Source organism: Balaenoptera acutorostrata, chromosome 18 (assembly GCF_949987535.1).
Source record: "Balaenoptera acutorostrata chromosome 18, mBalAcu1.1, whole genome shotgun sequence".
Classification (NCBI taxonomy): Eukaryota; Metazoa; Chordata; class Mammalia; order Artiodactyla; family Balaenopteridae; genus Balaenoptera; species Balaenoptera acutorostrata.
Window position 1 is genome coordinate 14091900 of NC_080081.1, and position 25416 is coordinate 14117315.

The 25416-nt window shown below is 38.4% G+C and overlaps 1 protein-coding gene across 2 annotated transcripts in view; it reads left to right on the top strand.

The window, feature by feature from the left end:
* The first annotated feature begins 428 nt into the window (after nt 1-428).
* The window catches only part of UGGT2 (UDP-glucose glycoprotein glucosyltransferase 2), a 190299-nt gene continuing 165311 nt past the window's right edge, over nt 429-25416 (top strand). The window contains exons 1-4 of one of the 2 annotated variants that reach the window (XM_057533190.1): nt 429-696; nt 13559-13641; nt 18509-18639; nt 19460-19572. In XM_057533190.1, the coding sequence (XP_057389173.1) occupies nt 545-696; nt 13559-13641; nt 18509-18639; nt 19460-19572 (479 nt within the window). In that variant the 5' untranslated portion in view covers nt 429-544. The remainder of the gene's footprint in view (nt 697-13558; nt 13642-18508; nt 18640-19459; nt 19573-25416) is intronic. The other variant, XM_057533189.1, reaches the window with a different exon arrangement.

The window sequence follows — 25416 nt, forward strand, 5'->3', positions numbered from 1 at the left end:
GTGCGTGGTGTGGTCTCTGCATAGGGCTTTTTAAAAGATCTACCAGGTGACTCGAATATGCAATAAAATTTGAGAATCCCACGAAGTAGGTATTTGACCTTGATAGGCCTTATTTTCCGCCTGTGCAATGTGGCTAATAACCACGCTGGTTCGTGCCTTCGCTTCCAGATTTCGCCATCTCCAGCCAGCCTTAGCCGGCCAAAATCCCACTTCAGTCTCCTGGCCGCGTGCCCCAGAGCCTCTGTCCGAAAACCGGAGGTCCCAGTTGTGGACCCGCCGGAGCATTAACCAACCACGCTCCGCATTCCGGCGCCGCCCGCACCTACGTGGCTCAGGGCTCAGTCCTCGGCGGCTCACGGGACAGCGCCAGAGCGCTCGGCGCATGCGCTCGGCCCAAGCCAGGCCCCGGGCCGAGTAACGGACTCGGGCTCCCTCCACCGGAAGTGGGCGGCCGCGCTGCGGGAGGAGCCGGCGGGAGCTTAGTGGCTGCGGGCTGTGGGCGCTGGGTCCGAGGGGATCGCGCTTCCTCCTCCGCGCCCGCGTCATGGCGAAGGCTGGCGACGTGGTGCGGCTGCTCCTGGGCTCCACCGCGCTCTGGCTCTCGCTGCTCGGCGCGCGGACCGCCTCCGCGTCCAAGGCGGTGACTGTCAACTTGGCCGCGAAGTGGCCGGAGACCCCGCTGCTGCTGGAGGCCAGGTGAGTGCGGGCCGGACCGTCTGCCGAGCCCGCGCGGAGGGAGGGTCCGGCGGGGCCGGGACGCACGGGGCGTCCGGGACCCCGACGGCGCCTGGGACGCCGTCTCTTAGCCCGCCGGCAGCCAGCTTCTTGCACCGCCGCTGGTGCTTTGACCCTCAGAGCATCACCTCCTCCCCTGCTACCCTGTGCGTCGCACTCACTTGCAATTCCTTTTCCCCGCCTTCGTACTTTGCCTCACCCACGGATTTTAAAACTTTGTTTAATTCGTTTGGATTTTCTTAGCATTTACGAAAGAGGAAAGGAAGAATGGGAGGTAGACCGTGGCGTTTAATGCAAGCTCTTCAATGGATGTAGGCAGTTCTTTTTAGGAACCGGTATTTGAAGCACCTGGTTTCAAGATGATAACATTATTCGGTCAGCTCCTAGGCTTCCTGTGGAGAAGACAGCTTCCCAAAGCCATTACTTCTTTCTGAATCTCATTCACTGGGGTTAGTGCATAAGGTTTCATTTATTGTGGAGAAACAAAACTTGGAGCTATTGAATTTTGCTCTTAGTATTCCAGTAGTTAAACAAAATTTGAAAGTTTTTTCCTGTTTTAACCGGCATGAAGTTTTAATGCCGGTTGCATTAGTAGTTCACCAAAGCAACAGCTTTTGGTTCTAAAAAGAGTCTTCGTCACCCCACGTGACATTACATATGTAAGATATTGATACTAAAACAGATTTTTTATAAGCAACTTTTTTTTAAGATTTCTTTATTGATTGATTGATTGATTGATTGCTATGTTGGGTCTTCGTTTCTGTGCTAGGGCTTTCTCCACTTGTGGCAAGTGGGGGCCACTCTTCATCGCGGTGCGCGGGCCTCTCACTATTGTGGCCTCTCTTGTTGCGGAGCACAGGCTCCAGACGCGCAGGCTCAGTAGTTGTGGCTCACGGGCCTAGTTGCTCCACGGCATGTGGGATCTTCCCAGACCAGGGCTCGAACCCGTGTTTCCTGCATTAGCAGGCAGATTCTCAACCACTGCGCCACCAGGGAAGCCCTAAAACAGATTTTTTAATTGAGCTATAATTGATGTAGCATATTAGTTTCAGGTGTACAACATAATTATCTGATGTATTTACATGTTGTGAAATTATTACCACATAAGTCCAGTTAACATCTGTCACCACACGTAGTTACAAAAGTTTCTTTTCTTGTGATGAGAACTTTTAAGATCTCTCTTGGCAGCTTTACAATATACAGTACAGTATTAAAACTTTAGTCATCATACTGTGCATTACATCCCCATGACCTATTTATTTTGTAGCAGAACATTTGTACTGTTTGACCACCTTCACCCATTTCACCTGCCTTCCTGCTTCTGGCACCCAATCTGTTCTCTGTATATGAGCTCATTTGTTTATTGTTGTTGTGTTTGTTTTAAGATTTCATAGGGTATTTGCTCTGTCTGTTATTTCACTGAGCAAAATGCCCTCAGGTCTATCGACGTTCTCACAAATAGCAGGATTTCCTTCTTATGGCTGAATGATATTCGTGTGTGTGTACCACATTTTCTGTATTCATTCATCATTCAGTGGATTCTTAGGTTGTTTCCATATCTTGGCCACTGTAAATAATGCTGCACTGAACATAGGAGTGCTTACATTTTTTCCAGTTATAGTGTTTTCACTTCCTTTGCATAAATACCCAGAAGTGGAATTGCTGGATCATGTGATAGTTGTTTTTAAAAAATTTTGGCGAACCTCCATACTATTTTCCATAGTGGCTCCTCCAGTTTACATTCCCCACAAAAGTGCAGAAGGGTTCCTTTTTCTCCACATCCTCTCCAACACTTGTTATCTCTTGTCTTTTTGATAATAGCCATTATTCTAACAGGTGTGAGGTGATATCTCACTGTAGTTTTGATTTGCATTTTTCTGATGATTAGTGATGTTGAGAGCACCTTTTCATGTACCTGTTGGCATTTGTATGTCTTCTTTAGAAAAATGTCTATTCAAATTCTGTCCAGTTTTTAATTGGATTGTTTGGTGTTCTTTTTTTCCTATTGAGTTGTATGAGCTCTTTACATATTTTGATTATTAACCCCTTATCAGATATATGATGTTCAGATATTTTCTCCCATTCAGTAGTTGCTTTTTCATCTTTTTTTTTCTCACCCTGTCGCATCTTACCCCTCCCCCTCCCCATATCCTCAAGTCCATTCTCTAGTAGGTCTGTGTCTTTATTCCCGTCTTGCCACTAGGTTCTTCATGACCTTTATTTTCCCTTAGATTCCATATATATGTGTTAGCATACTGTATTTGTTTTTCTCTTTCTGACTTACTTCACTCTGTATGACAGACTCTAACTCCATCCACCTCACTACAGATAACTCAATTTCGTTTCTTTTTATGGCTGAGTAATATTCCATTGTATATATGTGCCACATCTTCTTTATCCATTCATCTGATGATGGACACTTAGGTTGCTTCCATGTCCTGGCTATTGTAGATAGAGCTGCAATGAACATTTTGGTACATGACTCTTTTTGAATTATGGTTTTTTCAGGGTATATGCCCAGTAGTGGGATTGCTGGGTCGTATGGTAGTTCTATTTTTAGATTTCTAAGGAACCTCCATACTGTTCTCCATAGTGGCTGTATCAGTTTACATTCCCACCAACAGTGCAAGAGGGTTCCCTTTTCTCGACACCCTCTCCAGCATTTATTGTTTGTAGATTTTTTGATGATGGCCATTCTGACTGGTGTGAGGTTATACCTCGTGTAGTTTTGATTTGCGTTTCTCTAATGATTAGTGATGTTGAGCATCCTTTCATGTGTTTGTTGGCAATCTGTATATCTTCTTTGGAGAAATGTCGATTTAAGTCTCCTGCCCATTTTTGGATTGGGTTGTTTGTTTTTTTGTTATTGAGCTGCATGAGCTGCTTCTAAATCTTGGAGATTAATCCTTTGTCAGTTGCTTCATTTGCAAATATTTTCTCCCATTCTGAGGGTTGTCTTTTGGTCTTGTTTATGGTTTCCTTTGCTGTGCAAAAGCTTTTAAGTTTCATTAGGTCCCATTTGTTTATTTGTGTTTTTATTTCCATTTCTCTAGGAGTTGGGTCAAAAAGGATCTTGCTGTGATTTATGTCATAGAGTGTTCTGCCTATGTTTTCCTCTAAGAGTTTGATAGTGTGTGGCCTTACACTTAGGTCTTTAATCCATTTTGAGTTTATTTTTGTGCATGGTGTCAGGGAGTGTTTTAATTTCATACTTTTACATGTTCCTGTCCAATTTTCCCAGCACCACTTATTGAAGAGGCTGTCTTTTCTCCACTGTATATGCTTGCCTCCTTTATCAAAGATAAAGTGACCATATGTGCGTGGGTTTATCTCTGGGCTTTCTATCCTGTTCCATTGATCTATATTTCTGTTTTTGTGCCAGTACCAAACTGTCTTGATTACTGTAGCTTTGTAATATAGTCTGAAGTCAGGGAGCCTGATTCCTCCAGCTCCATTTTTCGTTCTCAATATTGCTTTGGCTATTTGGGGTCTTTTGTGTTTCCATACAAATTGTGAAATTTTTTGTTCTAGTTCTGTGAAAAATGCCAGTGGTAGTTTGATAGGGATTGCATTGAATCTGTAGATTGCTTTGGGTAGTATAGTCATTTTCACAATGTTGATTCTTCCAGTCCAAGATCATGGTATATCTCTCCATCTATTTGTATCATCTTTAATTTCTTTCATCAGTGTCTTATAATTTTCTGCATACAGATCTTTTGTCTCCTTAGGTAGGTTTATTCCTAGATATTTTATTCTTTTTGTTGCAATGGTAAACGGGAGTGTTTTCTTAATTTCACTTTCAGATTTTTCGTCATTAGTGTATAGAAATGCAAGAGATTTCTGTGCATTAATTTTGTATCCTGCTACTTTACCAAATTCATTGATTAGCTCTAGTAGTTTTCTGGCAGCATCTTTAGGATTCTCTATGTATAGTATCATGTCATCTGCAAACAGTGACAGCTTTACTTCTTCTTTTCTGATTTGGATTCCTTTTATTTCTTTTTCTTCTCTGATTGCTGTGGCTAACACTTCCAAAACTATGTTGAATAAATAGTGGTGAGAGTGAGCAACCTTGTCTTGTTCCTGATCTTAGTGGAAATGGTTTCAGTTTTTCACCATTGAGGATAATGTTGGCTGTGGGTTTGTCATATATGGCCTTTATTATGTTGAGGAAATTTCCCTCATGCCTACTTTCTGCAGGGCTTTTATCATAAATGGGTGTTGAATTTTGTCAAAAGCTTTTTCTGCATCTATTGAGATGATCATATGGTTTTTCTCCTTCAATTTGTTAATATGATGTATCACGTTGATTGATTTGCATATATTGAAGAATCCTTGCATTCCTGGAATAAACCCCACTTGATCATGGTGTATGATCCTTTTAATGTGCTGTTGGATTCTGTTTGCTAGTATTTTGTTGAGGATTTTTGCACCTATGTTCATCAGCGATATTGGCGTATAGTTTTATTTCTTTGTGACATCTTTGTCTGGTTTTGGTATCAGGGTGATGGTGGCCTCGTAGAATGAGTTTGGGAGTGTTCCTCCCTCTGCAATATTTTGGAAGAATTTGAGAAGGATAGGTGTTAGCTCTTCTCTAAATGTTTGATAGAATTCACCTGTGAAGCCATCTGGTCCTGGACTTTTGTTTGTTGGAAGATTTTTAATCACAGTTTCAATTTCAGTGCTTGTGATTGGTCTGTTCATATTTTCTATTTCTTCCTGGTTCAGTCTCGGCAGGTTGTGCATTTCTAAGAATCTGTCCATTTCTTCCAGGTTGTCCATTTTATTGGCATAGAGTTGCTTGTAGTAATCTGTCATGATCGTTTGTATTTCTGCAGTGTCCGTGGTTACTTCTCCTTTTTCATTTCTAATTCTATTGATTTGAGAATTCTCCCTTTTCCTCTTGATGAGTCTGGCTAATGGTTTATCAATTTTGTTTATCTTCTCAGAGAACCAGCTTTTAGTTTTATTGATCTTTGCTATTGTTTCCTTCATTTCTTTTTCATTTATTTCTGATCTGATCTTTATGATTTCTTTCCTTCTGCTAGCTTTGGGGTTTTTTTGTTCTTCTTTCTCTAATTGCTTTAGGTGCAAGGTTAGGTTGTTTATTCGAGGTGTTTCCTGTTTCTTGAGGTAGGCTTGTATTGCTATAAACTTCCCTCTTAGCACTGCTTTTGCTGCATCCCATAGGTTTTGGGTCGTCGTGTCTCCATTGTCATTTGTTTCTAGGTATTTTTTGATTTCCCCTTTGATTTCTTCAGTGATCACTTCGTTATTAAGTAGTGTATTGTGTAGCCTCCATGTGTTTGTATTTTTTACAGATCTTTTCCTGTAATTGATATCTAGTCTCATAGCGTTGTGGTCGGAAAAGATACTTGATACGATTTCAATTCTCTTAAATTTACCAAGGCTTGATTTGTGACCCAAGATATGATCTATCCTGGAGAATGTTCCATGAGCACTTGAGAAAAATACGTATTCTGTTGTTTTTGGGTGGAATGTCCTATAAATATCAATTAAGTCCATCTTGTTTAATGTATCATTTAAAGCTTGTGTTTCGTTATTTATTTTCACTTTAGATGATCTGTCCATTGGTGAAAGTGGGGTGTTAAAGTCCCCTAATATGATTGTGTTGCTGTCGATTTCCCCTTTTATGGCTGTTAGTATTTGCCTTATGTATTGAGGTGCTCCTATGTTGGGTGCATAAATATTTACAATTGTTATACCTTCCTCTTGGATCGATCCCTTGATCATTATATAGTGTCCTTCTTTGTCTCTTGTAATAGTCTTTATTTTAAAGTCTATTTTGTCTGATATGAGAATTGCTACTCCAGCTTTCTTTTGATTTCCATTTGCATGGAATATCTTTTTCCATCCCCTCACTTTCAGTCTGTATGTGTCTCTAGGTCTGAAGTGGGTCTCTTGTAGACAGCATATAGATGGGTCTTGTTTTTGTTTCCATTCAGCCAGTCTGTGTCTTTTGGTGGGAGCATTTAATCCATTTACATTTAAGGTAATTATCGATATGTATGTTCCTATTCCCATTTTCTTAAATGTTTTGGGTTTGTTATTGTAGGTGTTTTCCTTCTCTTGTGTTTCTTGCCTAGAGAAGTTCCTTTAGTATTTGTTGTAAAGCTGGTTTGGTGGTGCTGAACTCTCTCAGCTTTTGCTTGTCTGTAAAGGTTTTAATTTCTCCATCAAATCTGAATGAGATCCTTGCTGGGTAGAGTAATCTTGGTTGTAGGTTTTTCTCCTTCATCACTTTAAGTATATGTTGCCACTCCCTTCTGGCTTGCAGAGTTTCTGCTGAAAGGTCAGCTGTTAACCTTATGGGGATTCCCTTGTGTGTTATTTGTTGTTTTTCCCTTGCTGCTTTTAATATGTTTTCTTTATATTTAATTTTTGATAGTTTGATTAATATGTGTCTTGGCGTGTTTCTCTTTGGATTTATCCTGTATGGGACTCTCTGTGCTTCTAGGACTTGATTAACTATTTCCTTTCCCATATTAGGGACGTTTTCAACTATAATCTCTTCAAATATTTTCTCAGTCCCTTTCTATTTCTCTTCTTCTTCTGGGACCCCTATAATTCGAATGTTGGTGTGTTTAATGTTGTCCCAGAGGTCTCTGAGACTGTCCTCAGTTCTTTTCATTCTTTTTTCTTTATTCTGCTCTGCAGTAGTTATTTCCACCATTTTATCTTCCAGGTCTCTTATCCGTTCTTCTGCCTCAGTTATTTTGCTAATGATCCCATCTAGAGTATTTTTAATTTCATTTATTGTGTTTTTCATCATTGCTTGGTTCCTCTTTAGTTCTCCTACGTCCTTGTTAAATGTTTCTTGCATTTTGTCTATTCTATTTCCAAGATTTTGGATCATCCTTACTATCATTATTCTGAATTCTTTTTCAGGTAGACTACCTATTTCCTCTTCATTTGTTAGGTCTGGTGTGTTTTGACCCTGCTCCTTCACCTGCTGTGTGTTTTTCTGTCTTCTCATTTTGCTTATCTTACTGTGTTTGGGGTCTCCTTTTCACAGACTGCAAGTTCATAGTTCCCGTTGTTTTTGGTATCTGTCCCCAGTGGCTAAGGTTGGTTCCGTGGGTTGTGTAGGCTTCCTGGTGGAGGGAACTAGTGCCTGTGTTCTGGTGGATGAGGCTGGATCTTGTCTTTCTGGTGGGCACGTCCATGTCTGGTGGTGTGTTTTGGGGTGTCTGTGGCCTTATTATGATTTTAGGCAGCCTCTCTGCTAATGGATGGGGCTGTGTTCCTGTCTTGCTAGTTGTTTGGCATAGGGTGTCCAGCACTGTAGCTTGCTGGTCATTGAGTGAAGCTGGGTCTTGATGTTGAGATGGAGATCTCTGAGAGATTTTCGCCGTTTGGTATTACGTGGAGCTGGGAGGTCTCTTGTGGACCAGTGTCCTGAAGTTGGCTCTCCCACCTCAGAGGCACAGCCCTGATGCCTGGCTGGAGCACCAAGAGCCTTTCATCCACACGGAAAAAAAGGAAAAGGGGAAAAATTAATATCTCCTGCTCCCAGAGTCCCCCTCCTGAATTTGGGATGATTCGTTGTCTGTTCAGGTATTCAACAAATGCAGGCACATCAAGTTGATTGTGGAGCTTTAATCCGCTGCTTCTGAGGCTGCTGGGAGAGGTTTCCCTTTCTCTTCTTTGTTCGCACAGCTCCTGGGGTTCAGCTTTGGATTTTTGCTTTTTCATCTTGTTAATGATTTTCTTTGCTGTGCAGAGGCTTTTTAGTTTGATATAGTCCTACTTGTTTATTTTTGCATTTGTTGCCTTTGTTTTTGGAGTGAAATAGAAAAAAATCATCGCCAAGACTGATGTCAAGGAGCTACTGCCTATGTTTTCTTCTAGGAGTTTTATGGTTTCAGGTCTTATGTTCAAGTTTCTAATCTATTTTGAGTTACTTTTTGTGTATGGTGTAAGATAGTGGTCTAGTTTCATTCTTTTGCACACGGCTATCTGGTTTTCCCAGCACCATTTATTGAAGAGACTGTCCTTTCCCCGTTGTATATTCTTGGCTCCTTCATCATAAATTAATTGACTGTATATGCGTGGATTTGTTTCTGGGCTCTCTATTCTGTCCCATTGATCTATGTGTGCCAGTACCATACTGTTTTCATTGTATAGCTTTGTAATATAGTTTAAAGTCAAGGAGCATGATGCCTCTAGCTTTTCTTAAGATTATTTTGAATTTTGGAGGTCTTTGTGGTTCCATACAAATTTTAGGATTATTTGTTCTATATCTGTGAAAAATGGCATTGGAATTTTGATAGGGGTTATGTTGACTCTGGATGTTGCTTTGCATTGTATGGAGACTTTAACAATATTCTTCCAATCCATGGACATAGAATATCTTTCCATTTATTTGTGTTGTCTTCATTTATTTGTGTTGTCTTCAATTTCTTTCATCATTGTCTCATCGTTTTCAGTGTACAGGTCTTTCACTGCCTTGGTTAAATTTATTCCTAGGTATTTTTTTGATGCAGTTGTAAACAGGATTGTTTTTTAAATTTCTCTTTCTGATAGTTCATTATTAGTGTATAGAAACCCAACAGGTTTTTGTATACTGATTTTTGTATCCAGTAACTTTACTGAATTCATATATTCTCACAGTTTTTTTTGGTGGAGTCTTTAGGGTTTTCTATGTATAATGTCATGTCATCTGTAAATAGTGACAGTTTGGTTTCTTCCTTTCTGATTTGGATGCTTTTAATTTCTTTTTCTTGCCTAATTGCTCTGGCTAGGACTTCAAGTACTAAACTGAATAAAAGTGAGAGTGGGCATCCTTGTCTTTTTCCTGATCTTGTGCCTGACTATGATTTTAGCTGTGGGCTTGTTGTATATGACCTTTATTATGTTGAGGTACATTCCCTTTATACCCACTTCGAGTTTTTACTCTTAATGGATGTTGAAAATTTTCAAATGCTTCTTTTTTTTTGCATCTATTGAGCTGATCATATGATTTTTATCCTTAATTTGTTAATGTGGTGTTTCACATTTATTGATTTGTGGGTGTTGAACCATCCTTGCGTCCCTGGAATAACTTGATTATGGTGTATGATCCTTTTAATGTATTATTGTATTCAGTTTGTTAATATTTTGTTGAGTATTTTTGCATTTATGTTCATCAGGAATATTGACCTGTAATTTTCTTGTGGTGTCCTTTTCTGGTTTTGGTATCAGGATGATGTTGGTCTTGTGAAATGAGTTTGGGAATGTTCCTTCCTGTTCTCTTCTTGGAAGAGTGTGAGGATTAGTATTAATTCTACTTTAAATGTTTGGTAGAATTCACCAATGAAGCTGTCTGGTTCTGGACTTTTATTTGTTGGGAAGCTTTTGATTACTGATTCAATCTCCTTATTAGTAATAAATCTGTTTGTATTTTTCTGTTTCATGGGTCAGTCTTGATAGTTTGTATATTTCTAGGAGTTTATTCATTTCTTCTAGGCTGTCCAATTTGTTGGTGTATAATTGTTCATAGTCTCTTATGATCCATTGTACTTCTGTGGTATAGATGTAATAAAACAGTTTTTATTAAATAAAGTATTCTAGTTTAAAATATGTCCCCTTCCTCTACCTTTTCCCCAGTTTCTCCCATAGCTTGCATGGATCTGATCTCATACTCAGTTCCAAATCAGTCTAACTTCTCCCAGTATTAGGCTGATAGTTGCAATGTTTCAATTTCTGCTTGCCTCAGGAGTCTTAGAACTGGAACTCCTGTAGGATGCTCGTTAAGGCCCTTCACAATCTAGCCACACTCTGATGTACCAACCCCATTACTTGTAGTGGGTTGAATGGTGGCTCCCAAAAAGATATGTCCATATCCTAACCCCTGGAACCTGTGAATGTTACCTTATTTGGAAAAAGGATCTTTGCTGATGTAATTAAGTTAAGGGTCTTGAGACAAGATTGTTATGGATCTGGATGGGTGCTAAATCCAATTTCCTTATAAGATACAGAAGAGGAGAAGACACATACAAGGAGGAGGAGGACATATGAATAGAGACAGAGATTGGATTGGTGTAGCCACAAGCCAAGGAACACCTTAAGCCTCCTGAAGCTGGAAGAGGCAAGGAAAGGTTGTCCCCTAGAGCCCTTGGAGGGAGTGTAACCCTACCAATACCTTGATTTTGGACTTTTCCAGAACTGTGAGACAGTAAGTTTCTGTTGCTTTAAGTCACCAAATTTTTGATAATTTATTACAGCAGCAATAGGAAACTGATTTGATTTTGTACCTTGAAGTGGGGATACTGCTGTAACAAATACCTAAAAATGTAGAAATACCTGTTGAATCTGGCAGGAGCTGGAAGAGTTTTGAGAAACGTGGTAGAAAAAGCCTAGATTGCCTTGAGGAGACTGTTGGCATAAATATGGACATTAAAGGTGATTCTGTTAAGGACTTAGAAGAAAGTATGGAGCATGATAGAAAAAAGCTTCTGTCATCTTAGAGAATACTTACATGATTATGAATAAAATGTTGGTAGAAATATGAACATTAAAGGCACTTTTGGCAAGGGCTTAGAAGGAACTGAGGGATGTGTTATTGGAAATAAAGAAAGATGACCCTTGTTATATAGGCAGAAATCTGGCTGAATTGGATTCTACAGTTGTGTGGAAAACAGAACATGTAAGCGATGAACTTGGATATTTAAGAGGATTTCCAAGCAAAGTGTTAAAGGATTTCCAAGCAAAGTATCATCTGGTTTCTCCTTGTTGCTGTAACATGCAAGAGGAAAGAGAGAAATTGAAAAAGGAACTGTTAAGGAAAAAGGAAGCAGCCTTTGGTAATTTGGGAGGCTCTCAGCCTATCCAGATTGCAAAGGATGCTAAAATTAGGAAACTCGGTGTTGGGAATGCATGCTCTGTAAAGAAGGCCAAATGTGTGGCTGGATATCTTTTGTTGTATAGATTAGGTGTGTGACTTGTGGATCCACTCAGCTATCTCAGCAGATGCCAGGAATAAAGAGGGGCTTATCCAGGAGAAGGATCTGGGGAGGATCCTTGTGTAATGGCACGACCCTGGTGAGATACGTAGGATAACCCCAAGGATTTTGATTGTTGCATCAATAGAAACACTGCCTGCTTGGATCAAAAGGGACAGAGACAGGATGAAATGAGAGAAGGCTGCCAGACTTCCAAAATTCTATAGGCAGGAAGTTGGCTGATAGAACTACATGGCTGCAAATGTGTGCTACACTTCAAGAAGAAGGGAGAATGACACTGAGGGCAAAGCCATGGCAGGCAGCACAGAGGGTGGAGCAATAAGCCATGGAGAGTTATGCTCAAGTCTTAAAAACCTAACAGAATCTTCTGCTGCAATTTGAACTTGCTTGGGATTGATGACTCCTTTACTTTCTACTTTCTCCCTTTTGGAATTGGAATGTCTATCTTTGGGATTTGGAACACCTATCTCACCATTGCATTTTGGAAGCATATAATTTTTTAGTTCTACAGGTCCACGTATGGAGAAATTTGCCTCTGGATGGATCATACGGGGCCTCACTCATACATAGTTTAGATAATTCACATGATGAGATTTGAGACATCTGATGATATTTACTCATATGTACAAATTCTGCTGTATGGACGAAGTCTTTTACCTGTGATTGCACAATAAATGATCATGTCAGTAGTTGTTTGGTCAAGTCAGTTAGGGAATAAGTGTTGCGCTCTACTTTTCTAAAGGTTTTGTACCATCCCTGTCCTTTTCAGGTCACATCCTATTTAGTGTTCCCCATAGTTTCCTCTGCTTTTAGCCTTTTTGTTTGTTTGTTTGTTTGTTTTAATGCCATTGAGTTGGACACCATTAATAGCAAGAGTTGCTTTGAAGTTGCTTATTGCTTTAAATTCCTGTCTGTCATGTTTATGTTGATGAATTAATCAGTTTTTCTCACCTCCTTTTCCCCCTTTAGTGACCATCTCAGACTCACAAGAATTTATCACTCTGCATGTGTCTGGATATCCTCAATACTTCCCATTTACATTAAGCATTAGTTTAGGTTTACTGAGGCTAAAAAGAAAGATAAGGTGGGCAATAACAAAGAGTCTGTACTGTCTGTTTGGTGGTTGTGTCTCTTCTGGTTTAAATAGTTAAATCTACTTGTTTTAGTTGTCTTGCACTTTGTTTCATACAGGACTGAATAATCTTTCACTTATTTCATTATTTCCAAAAGGCTTTATATTGCTTTGGCTATTTTTTTTATTACTTACACTCTGTGGATAAATGGAAGTTTCTTTGGGCTTCAAGACCAAAGACCTAATGCAATACATCAATTTTCTGTTAATTTTTTGATTAAGATATTTTCTGTTTTAAATAATAAAAGTATTGTCTGCACAAATACGTAGCTAAATGAAAATAATCGATAATATGACTTTTAAAAAATGTTTATAAAACCAGGTTTTGGTTGTGAAAAATAAGCAGTCTATTTTTTAACTTTTTACTTTTATATAACACTCTCTTTATTGCCGTTAAATTATACTTCTCAGTGGTATTTCACATGGAGACACAAAATAAATTATCCATTTTTTAGCTGTAGCTAATAAAGAGGAAAAGCCAAAAGTAATTTCTCATATAGTCTTTTCCAGTCATGATTATATGCTTGTAGTTAAGAATGATACCTCAGGTAAGAATCATCGATTTGTTCTCTTTTTGCATTATAGTAAATGGAAATCAGTGACTTTTATTTAAGGAGGTTTTTGTTTTTACCAGAAGTTGTAATTTGGCTCTAAAATATAGTTTATAGTATTGAAACCATTTTTTATTTCCATCGATTAACTGATTACTTTTATTTTTTTTTAATAGTGAATTTATGGCAGAAGAAAGTAATGAAAAATTTTGGCAGTTTTTGGAAACTGTACAAGAATTAGCAATTTATAAACAAACAGGTAGGTGATGTAGTACATATTTCAACTTTCAAGATATGTATCAATATTTATGTGCCTATATTAGATATGTTTATTGTTTTTAATGGTAAAGTTTAAGTGTAAATGCTTAATTGGGTTAGTAAGTCTGAATATTAAATTTGAAAAAAAATTTTAATGGAAACTATTCCAAGCATCCATTTCCAAAAATATAAGGCTCTAATACTTTGTTATAAAAAAACTCATATGATTAGCAGTGTTTGGATATTTCATTATAATCAAGCAGAAATAGAAATTGTTGAATTATGGTTTTCTTTTTACCTAGATTTCTTTGAAATAGTATTAGTTTTGCATCTAGTAATACTGAGATTTTTTTGCCAGAATACATTTACTCCTGAACTCTTAGAGAGATTTTTAATACTTGTTCTTATCGAGTTAGGTAACCTGTGTGCTTTCATTTCATTATTTAGAAAATGGACTTAGTTATTCCTACTTTTTTTAATATATGTGAGAGTATATATTTTTAGAATGAACTAATGTTTATTAATGTGTTTCTTAAGGAAGATCAGATGCTGAAATTAGGTTTTCACGGCAGAGGCTAAAAGGTTAATTACTAATTATTATAAAGAAAGGTTAAAGAAAAAGGTTAGTTTCCTATCTCTACAGAGAATAGGATAAATGATATTAACATGGAATCTCTCAAGAGGGGATTCTTTAGCCTTTTAACTTAGAGAAAACTTCTTACTACGGTGATTAAATAGTTGATGATTTTATTCCTGAGTGTAAATGTAAGATGAACAATGGTTTTGAATGTTTTAAGTGTTCATTTACCAGAGCCTGTTTGGCTTAAGTGGCTTTGAAGTTCAACAGTTTTATGATTTTATGAGATAGGTTTAAGATAAAGGGAGCAGACATGCCTTTAATGATATTTTAAACTGAAATATTTACAAAAACAAGTAATTTGCTCTTTCAAAAAACTTTTACTGAAAAGCTTCATTATTCATTAATCATTATTTGAGTCACGAAAGACAGTATGCACTGCTTTAGATACGGAGAATACAAAGATGAATAAATGTGATCTGTGTTCTCCAGACCTTATAATATGATGGAGACAGCAGAACAGCTACATGTATTATTAGGTGATCAGAACTTTAATAGGGAGGGATAGGTATAACACAGAAGTGCGTTAAGAGGCACCCGTCAGTATTTCAGAGAGAGCGGGACAGCCTTTCCACTGGTGAATGCTGGAGTTGAGTTTTGGATGATAGGATTTAACGAGGTCGTAGGGAAAGGAGACGAGCAGAAGAGACCACAGGAATAGATTATGTGGAGAAACTGTGACCACTTAGGAGTCTACTTGTAAAGCAGTGGGTGATTGTTGTTCGTTGGTTTTGTATTTGTCCTGGTAATTTTAGTTTGGGTATTTGAGGTAAATATAAGCTAGATTAATGTGTCAGGTTTTCATGAGAGTTAAAAAATCCAACACCAGATTTCCTGGCTCTCACATAAAATCCTGGGTGTACCTTTCCCAAATCTGTTGTTCTCAGTACATGCTTTATGGCCTAATTTGGTGCCGTTTTCTACTGGAGAACTTTCAAGAAGTCTTGAAAGTTACTCTTATAAATTTTTAACCCTTTAAGTTGCTCAAATTTGTCAGCATATTTTATACCTAAATAAAACAGCATGTCTGGACAAACTGGTGGCAGGTCATCAACAAGTTGGAATATAAGCTCAGGAGTACCTAAACCCTACTTTAAGCCTAGGAGATGTATGTGTTTCAGGGTTGAACCTAAAATGAATTGTATTAAATAAGAATTACTAACACAAAACTATAATTCTGTTGAACTTGTTCATAATGGTGAGAGCCAAATGCATATTGCTGCCTCATTGCTGACCATGTTAGGTGTAGGAAGAAATGGTATATACATGAGGAATTAAATATGTCACAAGCTATCAGATTTTCCTGAATTTGTTTTCAAGACGTTATCCTAGAGGAAACATTTAAAATCCTTAGTTACCTGTAATTTTCTAGGTTGTTGAATCTCCATGAGACCCTCTAAATACTCTCCACTGAAAAATAATTTCAGTGATCTACTTGCCTAAAAAAATTGTAAAAGTTGAACATTAACTCTTTGAATTCAGGTGCTAGTTTCCTGCCATTTCGTGAGGACAGTTTACATTATGTGCCAGCATATTCAGACCTTTTGAACATTGAATTGCCTGTTCTTAAATCATTTTGTATGGGTCTGCCACAGAGTTATATATTTATTGATGTCTCAAGATTCAAGTGGCATGATACTAGCTAACCTTTGTAGTTTTGTGTGGTGAATCAGAAATATCGGGGCTTCCCTGGTGGCGCAGCGGTTGAGAATCCGCCTGCCGACGCAGGGGACACGGGTTCGAGCCCTGGTCCGGGAAGATCCCACATGCCGCGGAGCAACTGGGCCCGTGAGCCACAACTACTGAGCCTGCGCGTCTGGAGCCTGTGCTCCGCAACAAGAGAGGCCGCGAGAGTGAGAGGCCCGCGCACCGCGATGAAGAGTGGCCCCCGCTCGCCGCAACTGGAGAAAGCCCTCCCACAGAAACGAAGACCCAACACAGCCACAAATAAATAAAATAAATAATAATAAAAAATGAAAACTAACATGTGCTATTACAAAGTAGGTGCAGCTGCCATCACCCTGATACCAAAACCAGACAAAGACACTACAAAAAAAGAAAATTACAGACCAGTATCACTGATGAATTTAGATGCAAAAATCCTCAACAAAATACTGGCAAACAGAATCCAACAACACATTAAAAAAGATCATACACCACGATCAAGTGGGATTTATCCCAGGGATGCAAGGATTCTTCAATATACGCAAATCAATCAATGTGATACACCATATTAAAAAAAAAAAGAAAGAAATATCAAGCAAGGTTTATCTGACTCCAGAGCCCCTATTTATTTCCCCTTCTCCATGTTCTCAGCATATAAAAATCTCATTCTCAAAGTCCTTCAAGATTTTAATGGTTTCTACACAAGTAGAGTTGCTCGTATATTTTAATGGAAAGATTTTTAGAAAATGCTATGACATTTCTAACTCAGTTACTTACAATTGAGAACCAGGTTTGGGGTAGGAAGATTGCCATCTGGATGTGTCACATTTGAAGTGCTTGTGGAATATCCAAGTGGGGATATCCAGTAAGCTGATGTAAGTGAGAGATTTAGGTTAAAAAAAAAAAAAGCTAAGCTAAAAGGTAGAATTTGGGAGTTATCAACATCAAGAAGGTAATTGCAGTTATAGGGAAAAGAGACAGAATGAGGAGAAAATAAAGAACACCAGTATTTAAGAGATAACCAGAGGAAGAACATGCAATAGAGACTAGGGAGCACCAGTGGAGGTGGGTGAAAACCTAGAAAGTGTGATGTCATGAAAGCCAGGGGAGTATGAAGTGCTAAGTGATAGACATTATCAAATACTAAAGAAGAACCAAGTAATATAAATACTAAGCTTTTAACAAAAGAAAAATTAGTGGTGACTTTGAGAACACTTTTACTGGTATAGTAATAAAAACTACAGTAGGTTGAGGAAGTAGAGGTAAGTATTGTTAAGTCTTTCAAGATCGACTATGAAGCAAATAAGGTGAATCAGTCCCTGACTCATCACGTACTGCTGCCTCTCTTTTTTTTTTTTTTAAGATGAGAGTGATTTATGTATATTAAATGCCAATAGGTAAAAAATCAAGTGAAAGGTGAAAGAAATTGAAAAGGCAAAATCATTATCAGCAGGTTAGATGGTAAGCATGGATTTAGTTATTTGTAAACATTAGCGAAAATAGTCCAATGCATCCATGATTATCTTGCAAATTAAGCCTAAAAATACATAGGTTTACTTTCTGTAACCCCTGAATCCTATATCCATTACTACATTAGAGACAGCCTTAATAGTGACCTTGACAAATTTTGATGTCTGTGGTCAGTCACTACTCACATTTGTTTTTGTTGACCCTCTTCTCTGTTTTCCTATAAAACCAATGTCCTTTTGACTGATGTAGTCTTTTTTTTTGTTATATTATTACATTAATTTTGACTGTTTTGTTGACCCTATAGCTATTATGTCTTTTTTAAGATCCATTTTTAAGATAACATCTCTTCTCTAATTGCTTTCATGTTGCTTTTACTATTGAAGGCAAGTATTGCCTTACTTTTTGATTCTTGGGGGGTAACTCACCATAACTTCCTGAGAAAATCACCTATAGTTTGTTAAAGTAGAAGTGAATGAGCACACCTACTCTCGTATGATGACTCTTGGAAATTACTGGATTAGGAAAGTATTATTGGCCTAGAATGAAGGGGTCTATTCACTTCTTAAATATTAATTCCAGAAATGTATTAGATGCCTGTTTTGTGTGCCAAGAGTAGAAAGGTATAATTGAAAGGCTAGAAAAGATTCTTGCCTTAACAGTTTATAGCTTAATGGGAAGGACAGCATTAAACAAATAATTATACAAATGATTTTTAATTACTGTTTGAGAATTGATCTAGAGATGGTATGGAGTCCTTTGCTATTCTTAGTCTCCTCTTAAATTGCAAGTAGGGCCTATATCTTATCTATGCATCATAACTCTACAACCTTGGAGTGAATGGGTCTGATATGTTGGCATCTTCCAAATAGATTTTAATGGCAAGATTATTTTCATCTCGACTTGTATTGATTGCCTGGACTTCACTGGAAGATAAAAATGAATAATAAACTGGAGATCTTGATTTTCCCTTTTGCTCTAACATCTTCTATTGCAGACTTAAAACATGACATCAATTTAATTAGCTATACAGTGAGAGCTGTGCCAATGTGTTGAATACAAAATACTAACATCCTTTTCTTTTGAATTCTTTTTGTAGAATCAGATTATTCTTACTACAACTTAATCCTGAGGAAAGCTGGACAGTTTTTAGACAATTTACATATCAATCTCTTAAAGTTTGCTTTCTCTATAAGGGCATACTCTCCAACTATTCAGATGTTTCAACAGGTATGTAAAAATACCCAACCTGTATTTGGCAAAGAAGCATGCTAGCAATGTACATACATCTATCTTAATGTGAATATCTTTAGCTAAAAATCTCCAAACTTGTAATACCTGGTTCCATAGCCTAGCATCGATGATATTTTCACTGTTACCATCGATTATAATATAACTGAGTATTTTAGGTAATTTTGTAGTTATTTGGGATAAGGCAGTTACGAAGACTAATCACCAATGAAGTGAACTGTAGTGACACTTTTAATTTAATGGGATGTTTTCAACAATTTCAAAGCATGTTTTCCTACTATACAGTTGATTTTGTTAAAATGTTTGATTCTGTCTATGTATTTTTACTTTAATTAGAGCAATAACTTAATAGTAGTTGGTAAGCTGTTTTAATCAAAGTAATGTGTAAGTTTTTTTTTTTTAATTTATTTTATTTATTTATTTATTTATTTATTTATATTTTTGGCTGTGCTGGGTCTTCGGTTCGTGCGAGGGCTTTCTCTAGTTGCGGCAAGTGGGGGCCACTCTTCATCGCGGTGCGGGGACCGCTCTTCATCGCGGTGCGTGGGCCTTTCACTATCGCGGCCCCTCCCTTTGCGGGGCACAGGCTCCAGATGCGCAGGCTCAGCAGCTGTGGCTCACGGGCCCAACCGCTCCGTGGCATGTGGGATCCTCCCAGACCAGGGCTCGAACCCGTGTCTCCTGCATTAGCAGGCAGACTCTCAACCACTGCGCCACCAGGGAAGCCCAATGTGTAAGTTTTAAAAATGATATTGTAATTATCAACTACTGTAGCTAAGTGTAATCTTTGAAATCTTAGATTGCAGCTGAAGAGCCTCCACCAGATGGCTGTGATGCATTTGTGGTTATCCATGAGAAACGCACGTGTAAAGTTAGTGAGATTAAAAAGCTGCTGAAGAAGGCTACTTCAAGGTAAATTAATGATTGGCTATAGTGAAAGAAGTGGTTTATAAAAAGATAAGCTTTTTTTATAAAAAGAGAAGTTTATAAGAAACTTCTTATAATAAAAAGTTTTAATATTCCAAGACATTGTATATTAAAGAATGTGCTCTCAATATATCTAAGTCCTTCTCTAAAGTATATAAGTACTTAAAATATTCTATCTTGATTAGCTTTTGATTTTAGAATACCAAAATACTATAAAATATATGAGAGATATATTTTATGTAACGTAAGTTGTTTTTCCAAATACAGGCAGACCTCAAAGATATTGTGGGTTCACTTCCAGACCACCTCAATAAAGTGAATACTGCAATAATTCACACAAATTTTTTGGTATCCCAGTGCATATAAAAGTTATGTCTACACTATACAGCAGTCTGTTGAGTGCCCAATAGCATTATGTCTAAAAAAATGTATACCTTAATTTCAAAATACTTTATTGCTAAAAACTGCTAACCATCATCTGAGCCTTCAGTGAGCCTTAATCTTTTTGCTGGTGGAGAGTGTGAAATATTGCAAGAATTACAAAAATGTGACACAGAGACAGGAAGTGAGCAAATGCTGTTGGAAAAATGGTGACCATAGACTTGCTTGACACCATTGCCAAAAATCTTCAATGTGTTAAAAATGAAATATCTGTGAAGCACAATAAAGCAAAGCACAATGAAATGAGGTATGCCTGTAAACATACAAAGCTGTGGATTTATCTAAGCTATATCTCTTTAAATATAAACTGAATGTATACCTTGGGAATAAAAAATTAATAACAAAAACAGTAGTATAGAATTGCTTTTTTATAATGCATTATTCAAAACCTTTTTCTTCTTCCAAGTATTTAATACAAATGAATATGAGAAGTAGGAAGGAGATTATTAATTTAGTAGTGAGTTTTACAGAGTAATGCCTGCCAGTATATGTTTTACTGCCTGATTGTTTATACTTTAAGAAGTATTAAAAGTTGTTTCTCTAATTTTGAAAGAGTTCTTTATATATTAAGCAGTAACTTCTTTTATTTGTTGGAAACTTTTTCTAATATTTATTTATATGTATATTAATTTTGATATAGAGATGCTTTTATTTTTATGTAGCCAAATTTTTCCATTATGTATGTATGTTTTTATACTTATACAGTTTTTCCCAAACCTGAGTGAGAGATTTTACTAATATTTCCCAGTAGCTTTCTTAAAGTTTTTGTTTTACCTTAAACTTTTAAACTATCTATAATTTATTTTCTTAGGAAGGCAAGGATCCAGTCAGATCTTTTTCCCCTCAGGTGGCTAGTCATTTATTATATTCATTATATTTATATTATGGTCTATTTTATAACTTTTTTCTATACTGTTATGTTTCTTGTAACAGTGCCATGTTGTTAGTATTTATTGCTTTATAATTTATTCCTATATCTCACAGGACAGTTTCCTCTTTGCTGCTTTTTTTTCCTCCAGAATTTCTTAGCTCTTTGCGCTTGTTGATGCTTTCAAACTAACATTAGAGTCCTTTTTCTCCTACCAAATTGCCTCCCGAAAAAACCTTGGTTGGGTTTTAATTAGAATTATATCAAACCTATTAGTTAATTTTAAAAGAATTTAAATGTTTGTTATGTCGAATCTCTCAACAGATAACATAGTAAGTTTTCTGTTCATTCCTTCTTTTAAAACTTTAAAGTTTTATAATTTACTGTGTTTTTAAAATCAGAAATAACTGTTTTGTTTTATCAGTTGTTTTTCATCTATTAAGATTAATTCAAAGTTTTTCTCTTTGGACGTACTATGTATTATGGTAATATATTTTAAACTATTACACCTTTTCATTTCTAGGGAGAACTATTTGTTAATGGTGTGGGATTATCTTAATTTTTGTTGAAGTAAGATTACTTATATCTTTATTGAGATTAATTTTTCTACTTTAATGAGATTAGCTATTATTTAAACTATTTATGCCATTTTTTAATGTTATTCTAGCTTCATATAGTGAATTAGGCAACCATGTTATTCTGTAAGAATTGGTGTAGCATAGCAATTACCTGTTCCTCTAAAGCATTAATAGACTATGAAATTGTCAGCCCTAATGCGTTTTTCTTTTCCTAGTGCATTTTTTAAAGTTAACTTTGGTAACTTTATTTTTTAATTTTTAATTTTAATTTTATTTATTTATTTATTTTTGGTTGCATTGGGTGTTCGTTGCTGTGTACAGGCTTTCTGTAGTTGTGGCGAGCAGGGGCTACTCTTCGTTACGGTGCGGCGGCTTCTCGTTGTGGAGCACGGGCTCTAGGCACGCAGGCTTCAGTAGTTGTGGCACATGGGCTCAGTAGTTGTGGCTTGCAGGCTCTAGAGCACAGGCTCAGTAGTTGTGGCACACGGGCTTAGTTGCTCCGCGGCAGTTGTGATCTTCCCGGGCCAGGGATCGAACCCGCTTCCCCTGTGTTGGCAGGTGGATTCTTAACCACTGCACCAACAGGGAAGTCTGGTAACTTTTAGAGTTTATTATTGTTACTGTTTTCTGACATCTGATGTCTGATGTTATAATTTTCTTAGAGAAACTAATATTAAAGTTAAATATTTAATATTTAGATATTTAATCTAAAATTAAGATTAAAAAAAGGTTAACATCAAGCCGTTTGGGAGAGCAGCCTGCCATGGACGCTGTGAGTGCTTGCATGTTCTTGCCTGGTCTGACCAGTAAAAAATGCAAGACCTGAACTGCTCTGTACCTGAACCGTTTCTCAGGGTTGTGTTTGTAGTGAGCAACCTTGAGGAACTAGGTAACGTTTCCTTCTGGAAAGAAGAACGAACTTGTTCACTGCTTGTTATAAAACTGTGGTTCCCCAAGTACAGTGATCCTCAGCTGCAACGCACACCCACTGTGTAGTATCCATTTAGCTCCATATTTTGTCCCTCAGCCCGCCTTGTGGAACTTGGGGAGCAAGTATAATGCTCATGCTGCTTGCTATGCTTTGAGCAATGAAGTCCTTTCTCTTTGACCCAGGAGTCTCAGGTCTTCTGCCAGAATCCATAAAATGACAAAAGCCTAACGTATTACTTTGTAAGTAGGCTAAAACCAAGCCTTAGACCTTTTATAGTTCTTGACAGTTTTAGAAACAAGAGTGGGATGTTGACAGACACATGGCTTTCTGAAAGAGGAAGGACAAAGGCCCCCTGGGTTGGGGAGACAAAAGCTCAACACTTGGCTTTCTTTCCTACTGCTCCCCTCTCTTTCCCCCTGCCATTCTGCACTCCCTGTGCTCCTGGCTGGATGATAGCAGTCTTCTGATAACTGCTACTGTAGCCCCTCACACAGGATTTTTGATCTTTGTTCCTATAGGAAAAGGCACCTAAACTCAATTGGTGGGCTTTGGAAGGTGCTCATAATGGGAAAGGGAATTAAAATGATCTCTCGACCAATTTGTTGTACTTTTATTTTTATTGTTTTGGCTCCCACATCTAAATCTATAACTGGTATTGATATTGTATGTGTATATACTTTGAGTGCTGTGAATGCTCATGAAGTCTAAAGCGAGATACTCTCATTGGGAGACTACATATATACTATCTACTCCCAGGTGGTCCAGCAGACTCAACATTAGAATCCCAGGAGGAGAAGGGGGAAATCACAACTTTAGTTACAGACTGAATGGCTGCTTGAATGCCCAGAGAGGCAGTTTCCAAGTACAATGACGCCACCTGCCTGACTCAGCCATCAAGTACACCCGTTTTCAAGAAGAGAAACTTAAAATTGCTGAGCTTTAGTTGAAACTGAACACCTGACTCAGGCAGTCTTGTGACTCTACTACCTGACGTTTACATTTTGGCACAGGTCAACTAGGATTCAATGACTAACAGGGTAGAAGGGAGTCAGCGAGTCTCTCTGGTCAAGTGGAAATAGTATATTCAAGAGTTACTTAAACCTTGTGTGATCTTAGGGTTACATGATGAAGTGGCAGCAGTTCCCCTTTGGGACAAACCCAATGCCCCATTCCATTACCTGAAGTAAAATCTCTGACTCAGTGGGGCCCTCAATTCGCAATTGTTTCCTTTAATGCCTGGATCAAGTTACTGATACACTCAGCTAAGTTACAGTCTGGTGGTGACTTAGGGCTGCTGTTGCAGTTCGTCCAGGCTGCAGCTGTGAAAAACCAAAAGCAGATGTGGTCAATCCATTCAGTGGGCAGAATTCGAGGTAGTCCTCTTATCCCTGACGAATCCCTGACTCCTTAATGAAACTCGCTACATTTATACTGACCCCTGGGCTGTTGCCGGTGGCCTACCTATCTGGTCTGACACTTGAAGACTACCAGATTAGAGGCACTACTCTTTGGGGCTGTACACTGTGAGAATAAACTGCACCTGCCCATCTGACAGTCTGGGTGACTTCTGTAGATACACACAGCCCACACCCATTATCCAATGAGTCTGAGTGGAGTCGAGCTGCACGTCAAGACTGCAGCATCCAAATTGCTGCCGTTGCTACCTGGCTCCACCATTGCGTGGAAGATGCACCATTATAGACAGGAGCACAGTAAAGGACTACGTGCTTCCGATGTAAGATCTTCCACAGCATACCTGACTGTGACTTCTGCCCAAAGACAGTTTCTTTGTCTTGTGGTAAGGGCGTCCGCATTGCCCTGGGCCACCACCTGCTTCTGGCAAACTGACTATGTCAGATGTTTGACCCTGCTCGTGGTGCTACCTTTGGTGCCTCATCCCTGTTGAGACTTCTTTCCGTTATGGTTTTGCCACTTAAGTCCAATCAGCCAACTCTGGCCGCACCACTGTAGCCCTTGAATCTAAACTGTTATTTTTCTGGCTTTCCAGATCATCTATAGTCTGACAGCTATGCACCTTATTTCACAGAGGCCACCAACACTAGATCAGTAGTCAAAAGTATTCACTGAACATTCCACATTCTCTACCACCCACAGGCATCTGGTTTCTGAGCATACTAGAATGGCCTCCTCAAAAATTAATTCGAAAAGTTTTGACTCTACCTCTCTCACCCTCTGAACCATAGACTTCAGTAAGGCCGTTTGATCTCTGGATGTGACCGTGCTCGGAAAGGTTCTATCTCTTGGCCACCTCCTGTGAAATGGTTAGGATGAAAGAGGTAGAAGGTTGTATGGATTTGTTCAGGATTCTACTGTGGCCATTGCTGGGTGTCATGTATCTTTCCTTCGGTCAACAGCAGCCTCAGATCATCCTGGTTGGTATGGCCTCCATGTGGTAGCCCAGCCAGAAGGGGCTTGAAGAATTCAAACTTTAATTTTGGTCTAGCCCCCTGGATTGTTTTGTTGGAAAGATGTGGTCCTAGATCATGAAGGTAACCAGTTGGTTGAGTCCACTGCTTACCAAGTCTTTCTACAGTGACCACACGGGCCTAGCTGGGGGCCTATAATGGGCCTTCGTAAGTTTCTTAAAAATGCTCGTGTCTCACTTGAACCTGATTCTTCCAGATGAAAGGTGTGGGTATAAATAGAGGATGATTCAAAAATAGGTAAAATTGTAGGTATTGGGATGGGACACATTGATTTCATGGCTACTGAGGTGGAACTGCAAGTGTAGTGCCTGACCTTAGGCTCTGAAGGTGTGGGAAGGGGAAAAATTGTTTTCTTTGATCCTGGGTCCAGCACAGCAGTCTGTCAGAATAGCCATACAGTCTGCCTAAGTCGGCCAGCAGCTGTGGCTGACGGTCTCACCTGCTGCAGGGTTTGTCATTCCTCTCCATGCTGTGTGAACATGGTCGGTCCTGGGCCTGACTTGTGCCTGACTCCCATCAGTGGCAGCTCCTAAGCGTGGATTCCTCCCTCCCCCAAATTCACGT